The sequence below is a fragment of the Podarcis cretensis genome, assembly GCF_951804945.1.
Source record: "Podarcis cretensis genome assembly, chromosome: 2".
Taxonomy (NCBI): Eukaryota; Metazoa; Chordata; class Lepidosauria; order Squamata; family Lacertidae; genus Podarcis; species Podarcis cretensis.
The window spans coordinates 127,676,693-127,699,873 of NC_137171.1; the positions used below are offsets into that span (position 1 = coordinate 127,676,693).

General features: G+C 48.8%; 2 protein-coding genes and 1 long non-coding RNA gene across 15 annotated transcripts in view; all 3 read right to left on the bottom strand.

The window, feature by feature from the left end:
* Positions 1-23,181, bottom strand: part of LOC307209509 (uncharacterized protein) — a 71,852-nt gene that overhangs the window by 17,436 nt on the left and 31,235 nt on the right. For 12 of the 13 annotated variants that reach the window (XM_079964628.1, XM_079964626.1, XM_079964634.1 and 9 more), the window contains one exon: positions 19,870-20,043. The exons of the other annotated variant lie outside the window; for it this stretch is intronic. In XM_079964628.1, coding sequence (XP_079820754.1) covers positions 19,870-20,002 — 133 coding nt within the window. In that variant the 5' untranslated portion in view covers positions 20,003-20,043. The remainder of the gene's footprint in view (positions 1-19,869; positions 20,044-23,181) is intronic. 13 annotated transcript variants of the gene reach the window in all.
* On the bottom strand, positions 1,240-14,747 carry LOC307209550. Its single transcript, XR_013835633.1, has 3 exons — positions 13,176-14,747; positions 12,211-12,336; positions 1,240-1,791 (listed from the first exon to the last, which is right to left on the bottom strand). It is a non-coding gene; the product is annotated as an uncharacterized lncRNA (long non-coding RNA).
* On the bottom strand, positions 15,586-18,499 carry LOC307209534 (uncharacterized protein). Its single transcript, XM_079964712.1, has 2 exons — positions 17,911-18,499; positions 15,586-17,646 (listed from the first exon to the last, which is right to left on the bottom strand). The coding sequence occupies exons 1-2, from the start codon at positions 17,984-17,986 to the stop codon at positions 16,262-16,264; spliced, it is 1,461 nt and encodes a 486-aa protein (XP_079820838.1). The 5' UTR covers positions 17,987-18,499; the 3' UTR covers positions 15,586-16,261.

Below are 23,181 nucleotides of genomic sequence, written 5' to 3' on the forward strand. Positions count from 1 at the left end.
CCCGCTCGGCTCCCTTTAACCCTTGCCCAGCCGAGTCCTCCCCTCCCTCCCTCTCCCTGCCGGCAGTTTTCCTGCTTCTGCGCCTGCGCCCTAGGGGCTGCCCCCCTTCCCTCCCCCTGCCCCAAGGAGCCCACATCCCACCAGGCGAACTGCAAGGGAGACGGGGGGGGGGGGTCCATGGGGGGGTTACCTCGGCTCTCCCCTCCCCCAACATCGAGGCTCCTGGATCCCGAGGAAAGGCTGGGAGGGAGAAGAGGCGAAGGCTGCCTAGTGGCGGGAGGTGCCGTGGGCTCAGAAATGGCTCCCTCAAGACACCCCCCCAAAACACCCCCTCCAGCTCAGGGGGGGGGAGGGAGGGGGGCTTCCCAGCCGGGAGACCCCTCCCCTCCCGACAACACGGGTTTTTCTGCTTCTGGAGCCGCTTCTCACCCCAGAAAAAGACGGAGGAGGAAGAGTCTCAGGCGAGGAAGGAAACGCAGACGCGACCCGGGGGGGGGGGGGAGCGGGCGCATGAAAAAGAAAGGGGAAGACCAGGCTGGTGGAGAGAGGGGGCCAGACTCCAGTTCAGAGCCAGAGGGACCCCGGCCACCCTTTCCCTGCCTTTCCTGACCGAAAACCAGTTTCTCCGGTGGAGGCAGGAGACCCCATTTCCCACCCCACAGCAGGGCTGGACCAATCAGAAGCCTCTCCACTGGACAGCTGGCCAATCCCCTTTCAGATACCCCGGGGCCTCCTCCTCTCCTTCGCCCGGTTTCCTGAGGGAGTTTTCCCCCTGAGTTTCCCTCATGGCTGCTCCCCCTCCCAGCTTCTCCTTCATCCTTCCTCTTCCTCGCCCCCCCCCTCATTATTTGGGGCAGCTGGATAACCTCCACCCCCCCCCCATGGCCAGGCAGGCCCAGGAGGAGCCCATGGAGGCGGCAGGGCCAGGAGAAGGGGTTTCCCGCCCTTTTCCGAAATAGGAGGGAGCGCCATTTTGTTTTTTCCGGAGGCCCCAGCCGCTCCCAGAGTCAGCACTATGAGAAGGGCTCCACCTGCAGGCCATGGGGGCCATGGGGAAAGGGGGGCTCTTCCCCAGACAAGGCTGGAGACTCCCCTGCTGGCCCCTCAGGGTCTCAGGAGCCTTTTCTGGATGGCCCTCGCTTCTTCCTCCCCCTCAGGCAGTAGTTCAACAGGAGAAGTCTCAGGGGGCCAGTGGAGCCCAGTGTGGGGACCAGGGAAATTGCTGAACTGGGGTCCTCCCAGTCCAACTGTTACCGGAAAAATCCGAGGGCTCCCTTGGACAAAAAGTAAAGACACCAACCAGAGTAAATTGGAGCAAATCAGCAGCCTGTAGGCTTGGCCTTTATTGAACTGTTGCAACAGGGTACTCCCCTCACTTGCAGGTGAGAGAAAAGACACAGAAAAATGGTCTGCAAGGCCAATAAAAACTTTTGAAATTCCCCTCCTCTAGGTCTAGCCCACCCCCAGAAACATCATGCATGCATTACAGAAAGGAGGGGTTGAGGGAGGAGTTGCGGTGGTAGCCTGAGTGTCCTGTCACCTGGCTGGTTCCCCCTTGAGTACTTTCCAGGAGACAAAGGGGAGTTTGCAGTTTCCTGCCCCCTGAGGGAAGAGCTGATCATTGTCCTTTGTTCCAGACTCCCATATGCAAGTTCTTTGTGATCTTGATTGTCTTCTGTCTCGTACCATCAGGGTTGGCATGGCAACTGGGCAGGGCTCCTGTAGATGTGCCGGGATGGTGAAGGGATTATGGCTGCCCTGTATCAAACCTTCGCCATTTTGTATTCCTTCCTTCATGGAGTAAAATAAAAGTGGAACAGTGCAGATCCGATGTATGGTTGATTTTCTATGAATTTATAACAGAAGCATAGCGTATGTAGTGTGAGTGTGAGTGTGTGTGAAGTTTGTACAAACTGAATGATTGGGGTTCCTGCTACACAGCCCAGACAAGAAAGAGAGGGAGCTCTCAGAAGAAGCCATTGCGGAGAAGAACCGGACTTGGCTGTTCTCTGCTGAGGGTCTCCCGCCTTTCTTCCAAGGCTTCCTGGGGGTGCCATGGCCAGAGGAAGAGACAGCCCCCCCCCCGAATCCCCTGCAGGACCCTGGGGAACAAGTTGAGCCTGCCTCAGTTTCCTTCCCCAAGGCTTTGGGGGAACCTTGGGGTGCGGAAGGAGGAACCCCAAATGGAGCTCAGACTCCTGGCAAATGGGGAAAGGAACATGAAATGGCACTTTCCAGGTGAGTCTCAATACAATACGATAATTGTTATTGTCACTGTCCCATACAGAACAACAAAATTGAAAAAATGTACACCAGACACTCAAAAACCAACAATCCTGCTATCCCAGCTATCCCAACCTGGTTAGCCCCCTAAAAACTCTGATACCCCATAATTAAAGACAATATACTCCCATAGAGACTACCTTCTGCAAATGCCTGCAGGGCCATGAGTAGTATGCATGCAAACATCAATGCTAAATTGAGCAGAAACCCGAAGGCAGTGCGGATTATTGTGGGGGACTTCACTCACACAGATGTGAGGGCAGCACTCCGCAAATCCCATTACCACATTGAGTGTGCAATAAGGGGAGAAACTACTTTTGACAAGGTGTATACGAACATTGGACAGGCATATGAGGCGCACCTCGGTGGTTCAGATCATGTGTCCCTGCTTCTGACACCAGTGTACACACCCCTCAGAAAACAAGGCCAGCTACAAACACGGATGGTTACGGTGTGGCCTGAGGGAGCCTCTCAGCAGTTGCAGGACTGTTTCCAGGAGACCGATTGGAATATGTTCGACCAACTTCTACATCAATGGTCTTAGATTCAGCACCGGAAACACACCAGGGAAAGGTATTTTAAGCTGTATCCGAATAGGAAGCCCTGGATGACGGGAGAGGTTAGGAGATTATTGAAGGCCAGAAACTGCTTTTAGAACTGGGGACCGGGGACCGTATGGTATAGAAAGAGCGAAGTTGAAGAGGGGTATCAGGAAAGCAAAAGCGGAGTACAGAGGAAAAATTGAGGACCATCTGAGAAAACATGATACTAGACAAATGTGGCAGGGAGTTCAACATCTGACTGGTTATAAATCGAGAAATACATCAGTGGTAGAGAGTACGGCTTCCTTGGTGGGAGAGTTGAAGACCTTCTTTGCCCGATTTGAGGTGACACCAACAGTGGCTCCAACAGGGATGTCAGAGCTATTGGCCTCACTACCTACAGGAAATGCTGTTGGGGTGGAAAGAGGTGAATATTAAAGGAGGTAAACACGAGGAAGGCTATGGGCCCGGATGGGGTGGCTGGCAGGGTGCTAAGAGATTGTTCGGACCAACTGGCAAGAATCTTTATGAAGATTTTTAACCAGACTCTGGCCCAAGCCGCCGTTCCACCCTGTCTAAAATCTGGTACCATTATACCCCTGCCAAAAAAACCAAAGGGAGACAGTCTGAATGATTTTTGCCCTGTGGCGTTGACACCCATTATAATGAAATGTTTCAAAAAACTGGCAAGGAACCGTATCATATCTTGTCTGCCAGTAGGACTTGACCCTCACCAGTTTGCGTACGAGGCAAAGAGATCCACGGAGGATGCTGTGGCTTTACATGGTGTCCTGACTCATTTGGAGAAGAAAGGGAAGTATGCGAGATTTTTATTTGTAGACTTTAGTTCTGCATTTAATACTATTCTTTCGCAGGAAGAAAACATTGTTTGTGCAGGTGGATATTAAACTTTCTGTTAAACCGTTCCCAATGGGTCAGGACGGGTTCCCACGTTTCTGCAGATCCCATGAATATGGGGGTGCCACAGGGGTGCTTGTTGAGCCCACTTTTATATACGCTCTATACAGCTGACTGTGCCCCCAAATACCCCAGTAGTAAGATCATTAAGTTTGCAGATGATACAACGGTGGTTGGTTTAATCACGGCTGGAGAGGGGGAGGCGGCCTAGAGGAAGGATGTTGAGCAGTTGGGGGAGGGGTGCAGGAAAAACAACTTACTCCTTAGCTGAAAGAAAACAAGAGAGATTATTGTGGACTTTAGGAAATGTAAATTGAATATTCAGCCACTCATTATTGAGAGGAAGTGTGTGGAATGTAGCACTTGGAATCGCCTCCATGGTCCAGGGACTGATCCACCCTGGCTTCCTCCTCGGAGGTCCCTTCAGAAGGAGAAGGGGTCTCCATGGGGGAAAGCGTTCCTGAGACCTGCGTTCGAGGCCAATGCTTTCGCCTTTCAGGCTCCAGCCCACTTTCTCTCTGGTGTTTTTGTCAGCTGTAGAGATGGGATCACATGCATTCCCAAGTTTAAGAAGTCGAAAGTTCTTCTTTTGCCAATGAACTTTGCCTCTGCGTTATTTACTGGGAACCAGATGCATCCACTCCAAAGAAGCGTCTGCAGCAACTTGGCATTGAAGACCCAGAAAAAGAGACGGAGGGGAATGTGTGGGTCACAAGGTGGGAGTCGTTGGAAAGGAGTCAGTGGGAGAGGCAGAAGGTTGTGTTGAGCAGGCGAGGGAAGAGCAGGAGGAGACAGAAAGAGCCCCAGGGAAAGACGAGGTTGGGCTGAGCAGGTGTGGGAATGAGAGGCAGAGAATTCAAAGCAACTCCGGAAACGGTGAACAAGGCAAGCAATGATCTCGTTTGAGGAAAGGGAATTAAGATGCCTGCTTCCCCATCCCCAGTGGATTAAAATGTCCAAAGATTAGGAAAAGAAGATAGAAGAGGAAGCAGGATTGGATGAACATTATAAGAGACCAGAATTTTCCACTGTGACTTGGCTGAGATTTGTTGGAACAGTTTTTCAAAGGCTTTATAGAAACTGGACCTAGAAACTGGAGAAATACTAATTTGGATTATTAGACGATCCTTATAAGCGTCATATTGCACTGTCTGAGTTGGTTCAGATTTGAAAGCTGGGCTAAGGAGGGAGATGAAGGGAATGTGTCATCTTGGTGAAGAGGAGAAGAAGAAGAGTTTGGATTTAATATCCCGCTTTATCACTACCCAAAGGAGTCTCAAAGCGGCTCACATTCTCCTTTCCCTTCCTCCCCCACAACAAACACTCTGTGAGGTGAGTGGGGCTGAGAGACTTCAGAGAAGTGTGACTGGCCCAAGGTCACAGCTGCATGTGGAGGAGCGGAGACGCGAACCCGGTTCACCAGATTACGCGTCCACTGCTCTTAACCACTACACCACACTGGCTCTCAAGGCAGCCCTGTTTAGGGAAGCTTTTAATATTTAATATTTGATGCATTACTGTATATTTATATTTTGTTGGAAGCTGCCCAGAGTGACTGGGGAAACCCAGCCAGATGGGAAGAGTATCAATAAATCATCATCATCATCTATTTTTTGTATTTTATATTGAGATTCCTTTATTTTGAATTTAGGAGGACACACATAGGAAGAGGAGAGTTGGAGGTGGGAGGGACCTGCAAGGAACGCAGGGAAGGAAGGATCTCTCAGGGTGGGATACGGGGAGAAGAGGGGGTCACGCAGGGGAGAAGTGGGGGAGCCTGCCTTTCTATGTGTTGACGAACGATATGATATATATGATACAAATGTCATAAACAGTATTTTTAGTTTATATCCCCCCTTTCTCTTTTCTATACAATTGTATTTTGTAAGGGTTGTTTAATATTTTTTGTTTTATTTCTCTTTTTGGGTTTCCCCTCTGTATGAATTCTTCGATGGGAAGTGAGATGCGAGTTATTAGTGAAGCTCTTCTCACATTCCAAGCACTGATATGGTTTCTCCCCTGTATGAATTCTGTGATGGGAAGTGAGACGGGAGCTCTGACTGAAGCTCTTTCCACATTCGAACCAGTGATAGGGTTTCTCCCCTGTATGAATTCTTTGATGCAAAGTGAGATTGTTCTTCCAACTGAAGCTCTTTCCGCATTCGAAGCACTGATAGGGTTTCTCCCCTTTATGAGTTCTTTGATGGGAAGTGAGCTTCATCCGCTCTCATTTTGCATTGTCTGAGTTGGTTAAGATTTGGTTAAGAGGGAAATGTATGGAAAGTGTCATCTTGGTGAAGAGGAGGAAAAAGGCTGGATACTAAATGCAGCTGGGTTTATTCTGGAGTGCAAATTATGAATAATTGTTGCTACAGATGATTTTCAGATGGAGATGGGAGTTTCCTTTTCGGTAGTGGCCTTCTTGGTAGTGGCGCCTGCCCTGTGGAACCCTCTCCCAACAGATGTCAAAGAAAAAATCAACTACCAGACTTAGAAGACACCTGAAGGCAGCCTTGTGGAGTGGTGGTTATAGGGTTAACCTCCTGAATGTCCTACATCTGGGGAGGAGCTTCCTACGTAAAGGGAAGCTGCAGGTTCTTTGTCTGTGTGAAACAGTTTCACTTCTGTCCAGGAGAGAGAGACACACAGCATGTGTCCGAGCTCTGGTGGAGTTGTTTGTTATTTTACCTACTGATGTAAATAAAGGCTGTTTATATAGAAGAAACAACATGTGGACTTTTCCTTTATCTCACATGGAAAGCACTCGCTGCTCGCTCTGCTGCTGCCTGGAAGAATATATGCGCAGAGGAAACGTGCCGGACTCAGGCAGTAATCCAAGCGGTTCTGGCTGTACACTTTTGTACTGAGTGTGAGAAGCAAAGTCCAGCTCTGAGCTCCTGCCTGAAGCTGAGGCAGTCGTGATTTCGCTGGTGAAAGTGGAGCTTGCCGCAGGAAGCATCTTTGAAGCACCGGCCGGCAGAAAGCGTCAGTAAGCTTAAAGCCCCAGGAAGATGGCGCAGCAGCAATCTCATGAATCTTTCAACGTGCCTTTTGAAAGGCTAAATGGCCACAATTGGGACGAGTGGTCTCGCCAGATTCGTTACTGGTTAATGGGCAAGCAGCTCTGGGAGTGCCCCCAAGCCGATCCAGTACCGGCAGCTGCAGGGGCTAATACGGCCGAAGTGGAAAGGGCTGCTGGCGCAGCAAAAAAGGATCAGAAAGCCATGTCCCGTATTGTAATGGCCATGGAGGCTTCGCAGTTGCCTCACATTGACGGTTTGTTGACTTGTCACGGAATTTGGCAAGCTTTAATGTGGGTCCACCAGTGCACAACAGCTGGGGCCAAGATCCATGTGATACGCTCCCTGTTTCAGAAGAGACTGTCCCCAGGGGAATCGGTACGTGACCACATTGTGCAGATGCTGGCCATTTTCACTAAGCTGCGTCAGCTCAACGTACCTTTCCCAGGTGAGCTGAAAGCTTCCACTCTGCTGAGCTCTTTGGACAGGAGTTCTGAGAACCTGGTTCTGACAATGGAAGTTATGCTGCCTGCGGAGCTGACGACTGAATATATTCGTGGGAGATTGATTGATGAACAGGAAAAACGCCAGAGGGTGGGGAGAAGGCACAGGCTGCACCCCAAGAAAGAGTGGAGGGGCAGCAAGAAGCAGTGAGGACTCAGTAAAAGCCTTTGTCTCCAAACGCTGTTTTCGCTGTGGGTCTACGTCACATCTTGTGAGAGATTGCCCTGCAGAGGCTCAGGAGCCGGTGGTCAGCCAGAAAGGAATGCAGATAAGGAGCTCCTCAAGAGCGGCCAGGCGTCTGAAAAATTCCCAAGGTCCCAACCGAGGGGAAAGTAAAGAGAAGACGTCGCTGTATCATCTGGCTGCTTCAATGGCAGTAGTGAAAGCATCCAGACCGGAAGCCAGCCTCTCCTTTATTGTTGACACAGGCGCTACCCACACTTGAGTGCCATCTGCTAGACTTCTTCGGAACTGCAAGACTGTGCAAAGTGGAAGATTTGTGTCACTGGCAGATGGAAGCAGATGCCCACTGACTCAGTCTGGGACTCTGTACTGTTCATTCCTGGACCATGAGGTTCAGGCTTTTGTGGTTCCAGGGATGGGAAACACCTGTTCAGTGTTGAATGCAAGAATAAGCTGTTTGTGGTTGAGATGCCTATTGCAGATGATGACCCCCCTGAGGTAACACAGGCGCAGTGCGCAAACATCCCGCCACACGATGGGTGCGCTCATTTATGGCATCAAAGACTGGCGCATTCTTGTTGGAATTGTGTCAAAAAAGCCCCAGAGTGTACAGAGGGGTGTAAATTAAAGGGATGTGATAAGTTTTTAGATTGCAGAGCTTGTAAGCAATCCAGGGTAAAAACATGCTCATATCCCAGGTCTAGCAGAGAGACAAGCAAGCCCTTTGAGCTACTCCATGCAGATTTGTGTGGCCCAATGCCAGTAGCGAGTCTGGGTGGGTCCAAATACATTTTGCTTCTTTTGGATGATTTTTCGAGGATCTCCTCAGTTTTTTCAATTAAACACAAAGGGGAAGCTGCTGCACTGATTAAAAATTGGATCACATTGGCAGAGTTGAAATATTCTACAAAATTGATTAGCTTTCAGAGCGATAAAGGGGCGGAGTTTACTGGGTCTGCCCTGCAGAATTTCTTCCTCCAGAAGGGAATCAATCACAGGTTGACAGCACCACCCAGTCCTCAACAGAATGGTGTTGCTGAACGTAAGAACAGAACACTGCAAGAGGCTGTGGCTGCCATGCTTTTTGACGCAGGACTCCCACAGCGCTTTTGGGCTGAGTGTTGGAAGGCTGCTGCGTTCACGCAGAATTGCGTGTTTAATTCAGCTGTAGGGGACACGCCCTATTTTCTGCTGCACGGTAAGAAGCCCAAAGTGCATTTCTTACGTGTTTTTGGCTGTGAGGCTTGGGTCCTCATCCCAAAGGCCAAATGCAGAAAGGGTGGCCCAAGGTCCAGGAAAATGATCTTTTTGGGATATGAACCAGGGACCAGAGGGTTGTGGTTTGCATATCGTAATGGCAACCAGTCCCGGCTGCTTGTGAGCAGCAGTGCTGAGTTTTGTGAGCAAAGTGGGTGGGCACGCATCCATGGTAACCCAGATGTTCTTTCAGAAGTTTCTTGACTCAGATGAGGAGGAAGAGGAGGGAACTGATCCTGTTGCTGAGGAACAGAGGCCAGAGCAGGAGAGTCCAGAGCAGGAGCGGCCCAGAACCCCTTCAAAGGCTACTGTCAAGTCTGAGCCAAAGAGTGAGCTGTCCTTGCCCACAGGTCCAGCTGTAAGGTTCAAAAGATGCAGCAGGTCAGAGGGGGAGTTCTCTGACACTGGGGATGGTCTAGCTGGCCCTAGTGGGTCAGAGGGGGTACCAGAGCTCACACTGAGATCAACCCGAGCCACAATGGGTAAACTGCCTGACAGGTTTGAAGCCACAAGTGTGTGGGTTGGTGTGGCTCAGTGTGAACCTGAAACTTTTGATAATAATAATAATAATAATAATAATAATAATAATTTATTATTTATACCCCGCCCATCTGGCTGAGTTTCCCCAGCCACTCTGGGCGGCTCCCAGTCAGTGTTAAAAACAGTACAGCATTACATATTAAAAACTTCCCTGAACAGGGCTGCCTTAAGATGTCTTCTGAATGTCAGGTAATTCTTTATCTCTTTGACATCTGATGGGAGGGCGTTCCACAGGGCGGGCGCCACTACCGAGAAGGCCCTCTGCCTGGTTCCCTGTAGCCTCACTTCTCGCAATGAGGGAACCGCCAGAAGGCCCTCGGCGCTGGATCTCAGTGTCCGGGCTGAACGATGGGGGTGGAGATGCTCCTTCAGGTATACAGGACCGAGGCCGTTTAGGGCTTTAAAGGTCAGGACCAACACTTTGAATCGTGCTCGAAAACATACTGGGAGCCAGTGCAGATCTCTCAGAACCGGTGTTATGTGGTCCCGGCGGCCACTCCCAGTCACCAGTCTAGCTGCCGCATTCTGGATTAATTGCAGTTTCCGGGTCACCTTCAAAGGTAGCCCCACGTAGAGTGCGTTGCAGTAGTCCAAGCATGAGATAACCAGAGCATGCACCACTCTGGCGAGACAGTCCGCGGGGAGGTAGGGTCTTAGCCTGCGTACCAGGTGGAGCTGGTAGACAGCTGCCCTGGACACAGAGTTAACCTGCGCCTCCATGGACAGCTGTGAGTCCAAAATGACTCCCAGGCTGCGCATTTTGAGGATGTTCAAAAACTGCCTCAGGAAGAAGCCAGCAAATGGCACGAGGAGATGCAGAAGATGAGCTCAATGGAGTCTCTGGGTGTGTTCTCCCTCACAACGTGTAAGATTGAGCAACTGCTTGAGAAGCTCCGAATGTCTGGGTGTGCAGTAGTTAGGACACCCATGGAGACTAGCTACGTGAAAGACAATCAGCAAGTAGAACGCACTGCGTTCGAAAATACTGAGCTCTTCCAGTCAACTCTGGGTAGCCTATTGTATCTATCCCAGTGGAACAGACCTGACATAGCGTTTGCTATTAATCTGCTCAGCCGGGAAGCTTCAAGCCCAAGTGTGCAAGCCTGGAATGGTATCAAACGGGTCCTGTGTTACCTGCAAGATACCAAAGACTTCTGCCTTAAGCTGTCAGCCAAGGGCGACATCAAGCTGATGTGCTGCGTAGACAGCGATTGGGTGAATCTGGCAGATAGGAAGTCCGTGTCCAGTATGGTGGTAAAATTTGGGAGCTCTTTGGTTGGGTGGAGTTCCCAAAAGCAAAGTCTCATAGCGCTCTCATCTACTGAGGCTGAGTTCAGTGCGCTTTCTGAGATTTGCAGGGAACTGGAGTACTGTGTGTTTGGTTCAAGAGATCTGCGGAGAGAGTTGTTTGCCTGTCACTGTTTTGGAAGACAATCAGCTCTGTCTGAAGTTGGCAGAATCTGAGCAGTTTAAGGCCAGGACCAAGCACCTAGACATCTGTTTCCAGCATGTGTGTCAGATTGTTCGGGCTGGATTAGTTGCATTGAAATACTGTCCCTCTGCCTGGAATTCTGTATTCTGCTCTGGTCAGACCTCACCTGGAGTACTGTGTCCAGTTCTGGGCACCACAGTTCAAGAAGGACACTGACAAACTGGAACGTGTCCAGAGGAGGGCAACCAAAATGGTCAAAGGCCTGAAAACGATGCCTTATGAGGAACGGCTAAGGGAGCTGGGCATCTTTAGCCTGGAGAAGAGGAGGTTAAGGGGTGATATGATAGCCATGTTCAAATATATAAAAGGATGTCACATAGAGGAGGGAGAAAGGTTGTTTTCTGCTGCTCCAGAGAAGCGCAATGGATCCAAACTACAAGAAAGAAGATTCCACCTAAACATTAGGAAGAACTTCCTGACAGTAAGAGCTGTTCGACAGTGGAATTTGCTGCCAAGGAGTGTGGTGGAGTCTCCTTCTTTGGAGGTCTTTAAGCAGAGGCTTGACAACCATATGTCAGGAGTGCTCTGGTGGTGTTTCCTGCTTGGCAGGGGGTTGGACTCGATGGCCCTTGTGGTCTCTTCCAACTCTATGATTCTATGATTCTAAGTATCTCATGGGAATTGTGGGTGGAGCTACGAAGGAAGCTTTCCTCACATTTCAAGCACTAATTTCTTCCCCCGTTAGTTCTTTTATGTGAAGTGAGGCTCTCCTTCTGAACGAAGAGCTTTCCTTGATGGGAAGTGGACTGGGAGCTTCGATTAAAGTTCTCTCCACACTCTGAATATTTATATGATTTCTCCATTGTGAGGATTTTTCTTGTTGTCTCCTTCCTTCTTCCTTTCCAATTCACCACCTACAACCTACAATCTCCTGTTATATGGCAGTATTATTATCATTAATAATAATAATAATAGTGCCCTGAGGAAGAAATTGAGGCTGAAATGAATGAACACTGCAAATGACTGCTTGTGAAAGAGGAAGAAGGGAAGGGAGTTACTGCCTTTTTTGGCTGATATTATCTAACTTATTTATGGGACCCGGAGATTCAAAAAGCCTGGCTCGTTCCAGGGATGGATTTAATTTGGCTCAGTCATGGAATCTGTTCCATCTCCAAGCTCAGTCATTTCTTTGCTCAACCAAAAACAGAGAGATGCAGAAAGAGAAAAAGAGAATTAGACAGGATGTACCTCCATGTCCCTGAGATCTCTGAAGCCTACATTGAAGAAAGTCTGGGCAGCTGAGACCAGCCTCCTCCTGGTTTGAAAAGGCAGGACTGGTGGAAGAATATTCCCAGACAGAACAGGAGATACATCTCCTATGGAGAGTTTTCCATTCCAGGAGAGTTGTGGGTGTGTTAACATCTCAGATGCTGCAGGTGGCGCTATTGGGCTCCCTCAAAATAGAGGTTTGTCCTTCAGAGATCTGTACGGAATTTCAAAACTGATCTCATGATCCAGCAGGGAGCCTTACCAGAGAGGCCACGATCCCAGGATTCTCCTCCTTGACTTCCTTCTGCAGAGCTCTCTGGTCAGGATCCAGCAAAGCCCAGTCCTCCTCTGTGAAAGGAACAGCTACGTCTTCAAAGCCCACTGGACCCTAAGAGAAAAAGGGAGAATAAAGATGATCTTCTACACATTGCTCTGTTCTTTTCTGTAACAATTTTCTTGTGTATTTAAATGATGGGTATTAATCTTTGTGTAAGTGGGGGAATTCACATAATAATAGTTTTATTATCTATACGGTACTCATCTTCAGGTAATTCTTTGCAAACATTCCCATTTTCCAGATGGAAGGACCTCCTCTCTCTTCATCTGGTGGGGTGGCCCCTCCCCCTGCCCTCAAGCCAACTTCAAGGGGCACCAGGAGGGGGAGGGGAGGGAATGTTGGTTGGTTGGCATCCATCCGTCTTAGGAGACCATGGAAGAGTGTGTCTTTGGGAGTGACAAAGAGTGTGTCTTTGGGAGTTGTTGGAGGGTAACAGCGCCAGCCGTGGGTGTGGAGAGCGACAGGGGAGAGACATGTGCTGTTGCATCTGTCACACAGGAAGTGGTCCAGTTGTGCTGCTGCAGATGCAGAAGGGCTTTTCTTCTCCCTGTGCTCCCCCCACGTGGGAATGTTCCCGTCTGGCTGCAGCCTCTGTTCACAAATGTGATTTATCTCCAAACCTGAAGGGGGTTTATTTCCTTGACCCAAAGCCCCCTCCCCAAAAATGAAGGCAGCATCTGGATCCCGAGGAAGAGCAGAGCTGCATATTTCCTGCAAACTCGCCCCCTCCCTGGCTTGGCAGAGAGGACAGAGGAGGACCCTCTGCTCCCTGACTTGGGGGTCTCCCTCCCCAGGCATGATCTGAGCAGGGACCCCCACGCCCCCTCCCTGCACCCCTGGGACCCCCCTCTGCCCATTGCACCCTCAGGAGGAAGAGAGAGGAGACTCACCCGAGTCCAGGAGGGGCTTTTGCAAAGGAGAAGAAAGCAGCCTCCTCTCTGCTTGCATGAAGGGATGTGGGAGGGGGGAATTTAGCCATGGAGGACCTTGCCCCCTCCCCCCTCCCCTTCCTGTCCTCTCTAGGAATGCAGCTCTGCTCCTTTGTTGTTGTTTTTTAAGATATTTATTAAGATTTTATATAATAAGACAAACATACAACAAAGGAAAAAATACATCAAATAGAAAAAATACATCACAAAAAACAGAAAAACATAAAAAAGAAAAAATCCAATTTTTAACTTAATATCTATATAACCCTCTTTCTTGACTTCCTCACATCTCCCTTTTTTGTGTTCCCCTTTACAGAATCAAATTCAGCAAATTCTAACCCTCTTTCAGACCTCATTTATGATTATGTATTTCAACCTATTATGTCTCCAATTTTTCTTCTCTTTTCAAAATCAATTTTTACCTATTCTTTATAGCTTGATCCAGACTAACCACAAGGGAGACGGGGGTTCCCCATTCCTATTCTGCCACATACCCTTGGATCCACACTTTGAAGCAGCTACATATTGTTAAACTTTAGAAATTCATAAGAAGTCACATCTTCTCGTTTCGAAGTCAATCTTCTCGTTTCGAATGGCATTTCGGACCCAGGGAAGTGAGGCATAATGGGAGGGGTGAGTGAGCCCACCATAATCCAGAGATGTACAGGGGCTTCCCAAGGAGTCGTGACGGGTGAGATCCGGCCCCAAGAGTAGCAGACAGATAACTGTCTCAATCATAATGCCCACCAACCCCATAGTGGGATGAAGCCCAGACAAGACCAAGGGGTGTATTTGAACTGTCCATGATTTCCTTTGCAATGTGATGGAATATGTGTGAAAGACTATATTTGATGGACGGGGCCAAGCCTGGAGCTCAGGCTCAGATCTATGATGCCTTGAGGATGCTTCTGGAAATGTATTGTGGGAAAGCCTAATCCCCTAATCCCAGAGGGGACCAGCAGGGAGGTCTTGGAGCCAGGGAGGGGGGTGAAGGGGAGAGGCTCCATGGGGGCCCAGACTCTGGGAGGGAGAGAGTCTTGCAGGGGAGTCAGCAAGAGAAGGGAGAGGGGGGTCGGAAGAAGGGTCATCTAGTCCCACCCCCTGCAAGGCAGGAAGGCTTGATGGAGCGGGGTCTGGTCTGCTCTCCAGAGGGGTCTTTCCTTGACGCCCTCAGGGATGGGGTCCAGTCTTTGTCCAGCAAGGGGGGTGAGCAGCCCCCAAACTAGGAAGCACCCCATGGCTCTGCTTGCCTGCTCCTTGGTCCCCGGAGACAGGGCACCCCTCCAGGGGTCCGAGAGAGGAAGCTTCGCCGACCTGCCCCCCCAGCCCCCTCCTCCCTGCACCGCCTCATGGAGGGCAGCCAGCTCAGCCTGTCTTTCCCCTGCAGCCCCCCAGAGAGGCTTCCCGTGGGGCTCTGGCAGGGGCTCCCCCATTTCCCCCAGGGGGCAGCAGGACCCTCTGCTCCCAGACTTGGGGGTCTCCCCTGCAGCCCCGGGACCCCCTAATCCCCCAGGCACCCCAAGGGGGGGGGAGAGAGAGAGAGAGAGAGAGAGAGAGAGAGAGAGAGAGGAGACTCCCTGGATTCTTCCCAGGAGGGAAACCGAGGCAGCACGGGGAGGAGACAGACGAGAGGCCGGAAGGGGCGCGGAGGGAGGGGACTCTGCTCTGGAGAACCCGCCCCCTGCTGTCTACTTCCTGTCCTCTCTAGGACTCCAGCTCTGCTCGATTTAACCCTTCGCAAGCTGAGCCCAGAGTACTGGCCGCTGCTCCCCCCCCCTCAGTCCGCCCCCCACACCCAGGGGGTCCCCTCAACCCTCCTTCCTGGGGGTCTCCCCCGCTCCCCCCTCTCACTCCGCCCCCCACACCCAGGGGGCCCCCTCAGCCCTCCTTCTTGGGGGTCTCCCTCCGCCCCCCCTCTCAGTCTGCCCTCCACACCCAGGGGGCCCCCTCAGCCCTCCTTCTTGGGGGTCTTCCTTCCCTCCCTCCAGCTTCTCCCCTTCAACTCCCGCCTGACTCCTCTTCCTCTCCCCCCTCAGACCATCCCTCAGAAAAGGCGCCTTGCCTTTTCCTGCCAAAAGGGCTGGCTCCGCCCCCCGCTGGCTTGGCAGCCAATTAGAGCGAGGCTCCCGCCCCCTGGGTGAATTTCTGAGGGACTAAGTCCGCTGACTGGCCTGGCTCTGCTCTCCATCACAGGCCCAACCAAGGGGGGCATCCGGCAGTTTCCCAATATCTGTAGAGATCATCTCCGTCTGTCAGTTACCTGTCAATCCATTTTAGGGTTTGAGATCCTTTGAAATAACTGTGCCGGGTGCCAGAGGCCCAGGGGAGCCCCCAGCAAAGTTATGATGAGGGCCAAGAGGCCTGGCTCCGGGTTCAACCACACAATTTAAATTGAGAATACTTGAATAATAAAAAGGGAAATAAAAAGTGAATAGAGAACAAAGAAATAAAAAGGGGGGAAGGTATATTACAATATGTCACTATATATGCAAACAACTACAGTACAGTTCCATACATGCTTCTGTAGTATATAGGTACAGTGCTTTTCTGCTAAAAAATTGTTCAGGGTTACTCTCATTTTGACTCAAGAAAATCACCATTTTATAGTTCCAATTGGGAAAAATAAATACAGTAAATGTCCTTCCAGTGAGCACTCAGGGCTGATTTCCTTCAGAATGGATTGGTTTGATCTTCTTGCAGTCCATGGGACTCTCAAGAGTCTCCTCCAGCACCAGAATTCAAAAGCATCATTTCTTTGGCGATCAGCCTTCTTGATGGTCCAGCTCTCACTTCCATACATCACAACTGGGAAAACCATGGCTTTAAGTATATCGACCTTTGTTGGCAAGGTGATGTCTCTGCTTTTTAAGGTGCTGTCTAGGTTTGTCATTGCTTTTCTCCCAAGAAGGAGGCGTCTTTTAATTTCGTGGCTGCTGTCATGATATATATGATACAAATGTGATAAAGGTTTTTCTTAGTTATTCTTCCCCCTTTCTCTTTTCTATATAATTGTGTTTTGTAAGCGTTGTTTAATAATTTTAGCTTTATTATTTTTCTTTTTTGGTTTTCTTTCTGTCTGTATGGATTTTTTGATGGGAAGTGAGGCGACCGTTCCGAGTGAAGCTCTTCCCACATTCCAAGCACTGATAGGGTTTCTCTCCTGTGTGAATTCTGTGATGGGAAGTGAGCTCAGGCCCCTGGCTGAAACTCTTCCCACATTCGAAGCAATGATAGGGTTTCTCTCCTGTATGAGTTCTTTGATGGGTTTTGAGATTCGAGCTTTTACTGAAGCTGTTCCCACATTCCAAGCACTGATAGGGTTTCTTCCCGGTATGAATTCTTTGATGAAAAGTGAGACTGTTTCTGACACTAAAGCTCTTCCCACATTCCAGGCAATGATAGGGTTTCTCCCCTGTATGGACTCTTCTATGCAAAGCAAGATCACCTTTCTGACGAAAGCTTTTCCCACATTCCAAGCATTGATGGGGTTTTCCCCCTGTATGAATTCTTTCATGAGAAGAGAGTGTGGCGCTGTGCCTGAAGGTCTTCCCACATTCCAAGCACTGAAACGGTTTCTCGCCTGTATGAATTCTTTGATGAGAAGTGAGTGTCTTACTGTGACTGAAGCTCTTTCCACACTCATGGCATTGAAAAAGTTTCTCCCCTGTATGAATTCTGTGATGGGAGGTGAGATGGGTTACCTGACTGAAGCACTTTCCACATTCCAAGCACTGATAGGGTTTCTCCCCTGTATGAATTCTTTGATGAGAAGAGAATGTGGCACTGTGACTGAAGCTCTTTCCACATTCCAAGCACTGATACGGTTTCTCCCCTGTATGAATTCTTTGATGGGAAGTGAGATCGTGCCTGAGACTGAAGCTCTTCCCACATTCCAAGCACTGATAGGGTTTCTCCCCTGTATGAATTCTTTGATGAGAAGTGAGAGTCTTACTGTGACTGAAGCTCTTTCCACACTCATGGCATTGAAAAGGTTTCTCCCCTGTATGAATTCTTTGATGAGAAGTGAGATGGGTTCCCTGACTGAAGCTCTTTCCACATTCATGGCATTGAAAAGGTTTCTCCCCAGTATGAATTCTTTGATGAGAAGTGAGATGGGTTCCCTGACTGAAGCTCTTTCCACATTCATGGCATTGAAAAGGTTTCTCCCCAGTATGAATTCTGTGATGGGAAATGAGGTGATCCTTCCGATTGAAGCTCTTTCCACATTCTCTGCACTGATACAATTTCTCCCTACTCTGTGGTCTTTTGTGTGAAGTGAGGCTATTCCTCTGAACGAAACTCTTTCTTTGATGGGAGGTGGACTGGGAGCTCTGACGGATCTTCTCTCCACACTCTGAATATTTATCTGACTTCTCCGCTATGTGGATTCTGTTGTGGTCTCCCTTGTTCTTCCCTTCTAATTCATCACTATCTGCAATGAAGAGAGAAGCGAATTAGAGCCTCAGGAAGAAATGGAGCTAAAGTTTATTCCACAACGTTAATGAATGCTTGTGATAGAGGAAGAACTGAAGAGAATTAGATGTGCCGCGTCCTATTGTTTTCACTGTTTTTGTTTGCTGGTATTAACTGAAATATTGCTTGGCTTTTATCTGGGATGGATATTTTTCCGGCTGAGTTCTGGAATCCACTCCATCTCCAATCAAAACTGATATTATGATCCAACAGGGAGCCTTACCGAGTGAGTCCACGATCCCACCATTCTCCTCCTTGACTTCTTTATGCTGAGCTGGCTGGTCAGGATCCAGCAACATCCATGCCTTGTCTGTGAAACAAACAGCAACATCGTCACCTGAACACTCCCCAATCAGAAGTTATTTCAATCTGGTTGGTCTAAATTCAAATTTATATGTAAATCTCTTTCTTCATGTTGAACCGCCCTCCCATGTTTATGACGAGACCAACTCTGTCTTGTTTCCTTGGTAACAGAAGAGGAAAAATTACTATTACTCACACTTAATCTGAGCACTTAAATGGCCGCAAGAGCTCCAATTATAGATATTCCAGCAAATTTATTCTGTTATTTTTGAGATATACAAATGTCATGAAAACACTCAGCCTACATATTTGTATCATTTATTATTCCTATGTTCCTCATTTTTAAAAGCAAATAAAAGTTATACAAAAAGAAAAAGGCAGCACACGGAGGCCCCACTTGCATTCAGTTTGCAAAGCAGGATCAGGTTCCTTTCAAGAGTCGTGGCTTCTAGTGCTGTGCGACAGATCAGTGAGTTGTCTGGCACTGGTAAGGCATCCAGATCACAGAACTGGTTTTAGACATTTTTTTAAAAAAATAATTTTTATTAACTGGCCAATCACATCAAATTAAATCACATCGCATAAATTCCAAATTACAAAGCCAAATTTTTAAATTTTGTTGGGGGAACTCATACTTCAAGATCCAAAGGGGGATTCAGATCATCTTCTTATTACTGCGTTAATGTCCAAATCAGTCCCAATCAGTCCCAACAAAGTTCATAGTTCTATCCAGTCTTATCTTGGTGTTTCCACATCATATCTTGTTCATATACTTTCTCTTTTTCCTTTACGATCTCTTCTGTTAGTCTCCTTAAGCCGATAGCAAGTATAATAATCCTGTGTGGATTTCCCGTTCCTCCACTAAGTCCAGATGGTTTCCATGTATCTCCTTCGTAGATAACCTCTTTCCATCGTAAATGTTGTCATTTGTCGCTCTTAAGTCCCACCGAGGAGTTGATCCACGATATGTAAACAACTCTATTTCTCTCTTTCTCCTCCCAGACCCAAGAGCTCCAACAATGCCTCCCAAAATGGCGACATTTTTAACTGCGTCATTCGAAAACTCTTAGCTTTCCAGTTTCATCTTGAAACATTGCTTTGGATCGAAAGTTTATCTCCACACAGCCTTAAATCCACAGCTTAAGTCCTTAATTTCTGACTCATTAGGGGAGGGGATTCTTGTTAAATCACATGGAAAAAAAGGAAGGCAGGTTTTCTCCCCCCTACCCCCTCAGTCATTTGTCATACCATATCTTAACGTATCTTCTCATATTTTATTCTTGTCTTGTTATCAGAGATCTCTTCTGTCAGCAGTCTTTACTCCCCTTTTTCCTTGAAGCATGTGCAATTAATCTCGTCCAAACTGTTTCTTTTAAAGATCCTTGCAACTAGTGGCGCGAATCAGGGACGGCGTCCAGGAGTGCCGGAATCCCACAGGAGGGCTTTGTGCCTAGTGCCCCCACCCCCACAAATTTGGGGGTGGTATAGGGCATAGCAGGCAAGGGCCGTCCCCCCACAATCCTGGTGGGGTTAAGGAGGCTAATTACCCCCATCATAGCCTCCAAATTACCTCGTGTGGGTCGGAGAGATGTTATTGTCAGCCATCTTCCGATGCGCCACCTAGTGGCCCCCCTGGTTTTAGACATTTTGAGCTGCCAATACATCGCGTTGGGCAGGGAGCTGTGATCTATTCCTACCTCAAATTGCCTGCAGATGACAAAGGCGCAGGCAGGCAGGTAGGTGGGGGAGCCCGAAAAGGTGCTCCCCTTCTCCATCTCCATCCGCCTGCCTGCCTCCCCCCACCCCCTAGCTGAGGAAGCCCCAATACCTCTCTGGCTGAATTTATCCTTGTCCCCATCTCCCCTCCCCTGGAACTCACCAGATCTCTTGGAGGTCCCTGGGAGGGAACGCTCAGAGGTTGTGGGGACGGATGCAGGAGACAGCCGGACCAGGTCAACCGTCCATCTTCCCCCTTCCATCCTCGCTAGCTTTGCAGGATCCGTCTCTTTCATCCTTCCTGAGGAGTCAAGGAGCCAAAACAAGCTGCAGGGTCCTGGGAGAGAGGAAGAAGGAAAGGCAGCCTCAGAGGCCCTGCAGGGATTCTCCTGCCCTAGATATTCTCCTGCCCCTGGAGAAGCACAAATAGGACGGCCCCTTCTCAACAGAAGCCCCATTTTTTCTTTCGTGTATTCAATAATTTTTATGCCTTTTCCATTACTAAAATCCAATATAAACCACATTTTATCAACCTCAAATTACAATTACAATTCAAATAAATTATGAAGTCCATTGTACATTTTGTGTGGCCTCCCGCGTGCTAGATTTCAAGGGGAGATAATTTTGTTTCATCCTGCTTCCGAAGTCTTTCTTAATCCAATTCCATTCTGTCTTGATCTTAATCCCTTATCAGCAACTACAGAGTTTTTGACCCTTTTGTACTTAGACATTTAATAAATTTTATTTTTGCCAGAGGACTTCTGCACCCCATATATTTCCTGTATGTCAAGGGTGGCCACCTTCCAGGAGACTGTGATCTACTCACAGAATTAAAAACTGGGAGTGATCTACCCCCGTTTTATTGGGGTTCAGGTCAAAGGTGTTCAGCTTGTTTTAGAGAGGGGAAATTGCTGTAGAAGCAGCTAAAACTACGTCTTCCATTCAAGAGCAAAGGACAAAACGCAGCGAGGGAGCGGAGGCGGGGCCAGGTGCTCTTAGGCAAAAGCAAAGGAAAAGGAGCCCGCGATCGACCTGTGGGACATCCCTGCTGTATGTGATCTTCATTTTTTCCATGTTGATTCCTCATTCCTCCTGTTCTCCATCATGTCCTGCACAGCATCGCAGCTTCGGCCCAGTATACCTGAAGGAGCGTCTCCACCCCCATCGTTCTGCCCGGACGCTAAGGTCCAGCGCCGAGGGCCTTCTGGCGGTTCCTTCATTGCGAGAAGCAAAGCTACAGGGAACCAGGCAGAGGGCCTTCTCGGTAGTGGCGCCCGCCCTGTGGAATGCCCTCCCATCAGATGTCAAAGCAATAAACAACTACCTGACATTCAGAAGACATCTTAAGGCAGCCCTGTTCAGGGAAGTTTTTAATCTGTGATATTTTAGTGTATTTTTGGTTTTTATGGAAGCCGCCCAGAGTGGCTGGGGAGACCCAGCCAGATGGGCGGGGTACAAATAATAAATTATTATTATTATTATTATTATTATTATTATTATTATTATTCTGCTCTTTTGCTCTTTCTTTCCTTTGTTACCAGAGAATGAGGCTGTAATTTCAACTGCGTCACACGCCATCTTCTCTCCTTTTTTTGTTATTGTTTGAGTCTAGATAGAGAGTAATCTGGCGTCCCACCAAAGCTCTGGCAAGCTTCTCCTTCTGTCCAACTCTCTCAAGAACGATCTGGCGTCCTGCCGAAGCCTTAGCAGATCATCAAAGCTCAAACTCCATTTCCTTCCATAGCAATACAGTGAAAGTTTGGGACTTTAAATCCATTTCAATTTTGTCACATAGTTCTCTTTTTCATTGTAATCCATAAATATAATCCCATTCTCTTTTTTCTCCTCTTGCTTTTTATCAATTTGTTTGCATTCAGGGTGTGTGTGTTTGTGTGTGTGTGTGTGTGTGTTGCCGAATCATTTATGTTGCAAACATGATATACAGTGGTGCCTCGCAAGACGAAATTAATCCGTTCCGTGAGTCTCTTCGTATAGCGGTTTTTTCGTCTTGCGAAGCAAGCCCATTGACAGCTTAGCGGATTAGGGGTTTAGCGGTTTTTAGCGGTTTATCAGCTTAGCGGATCAGCTGATAAGCGGCTTAGAAAAAGGGGGGAAGGGAAAAAACCCCGCAGGAACTCACAAGACATTTTTGTCTTGCGAAGCAAGCCCATAGGGAAATTCGTTTTGCGAAGCGCCTCCAAAACGGAAAACCCTTTCGTCTAGCGGGTTTTCTGTCTTCCAAGGCGTTTGTCTTGTGGGGCACCACTGTATATAAAGAAAAGGTAAAGGCTCCCCCCTCCCCAACAACATACATTTTTCATCGAAGGAAATCTTCTTCCCAGTTCAAATTGTTTTGGCTTTGTATCTGTTTCAATTTAGCAGTTTATCATCTTGTTCCTTCTGTTCCAGCACACGTCTGTATATTAGTCCTAATTTCGCTCTAATAAACAGAAGTACCTCTGCTTCTCAATGGCTGCATAGGAAGGTTACCGATAGGCAAAGTGCTTTTGCACTCAGCGCCTCCCTGCGTCTCGGATTCCATGCTGAAGCGAGAGCCAGGTATCGAGACAATCTGCAAGTGAAGCTCACTTGGCCCGGGCTCTGGGGCGAGCTTGCAAGGACAATTATGCTCAAATCATCCTTGTTTATTCTTTGGCATAGCATAGCATAGCACTGTAGAGTTGGAAGGGACCCTGAGGATCATCTAGTCCAGCCCCCTGCAATGCAGGAATATGCAGCTGGTCCATACAGGGATCGAACCTGCAACCTTGGCATTATCAGCACCATGGTCTAACCAACTGAGCTATCCAGGCTAACAATCTCTGCTGTTGTGGGAGCAGCATCCATTAAGGCAGGCAGGAACCAGAAGCCCCATTTCTAAACAATTCCAGTGATTCCAATTTCAGCTCTTTGCTCCTCACCCCACTTCGCAATACTGCCATGGTCTGCACAGTAGAGACCAGAGAGTAGATACCATTGGACTCAGTGGGGCTTAAGGTAAAGGTAAAGGTAAAGGTACCCCTGCCCGTACGGGCCAGTCTTGACAGACTCTGGGGTTGTGCGCCCATCTCACTTAAGAGGCCAGGGGCCAGCGCTGTCCGGAGACACTTCCGGGTCACGTGGCCAGCGTGACATCGCTGCTCTGGCCAGAGCCAGAGCCAGAGCCAGAGCCGCACATGGAAACGCCGTTTACCTTCCCGCTGGTAAGCGGTCCCTATTTATCTACTTGCACCCGGAGGTGCTTTCGAACTGCTAGGTTGGCAGGCGCTGGGACCGAGCAGCAGGAGCGCACCCCGCCGCAGGGATTCGAACCGCCGACCTTTCGATCGGCAAGCCCTAGGCGCTGAGGCTTTAACCCACAGCGCCACCTGCGTCCCTACCAGTGGGGCTTACTTATGAGTAAATCTGCAGAGGGATGCTCTGCATATTCCCCCTTCTCTTACATCCAGACAAACACTGATTCATGCGCCTGGTG

Coding starts and splice junctions, on each gene's coding strand:
- LOC307209534 (XM_079964712.1), bottom strand. CDS start 17,986: ATGTTGCTGGATCCTGACCAGCCAGCTCAGCATAAAGAAGTCAAGGAG. Junction 17,647..17,910: donor TGGGATCGTGGACTCACTCG/GTAAGGCTCCCT, acceptor TCTTCATTGCAG/ATAGTGATGAATTAGAAGGG.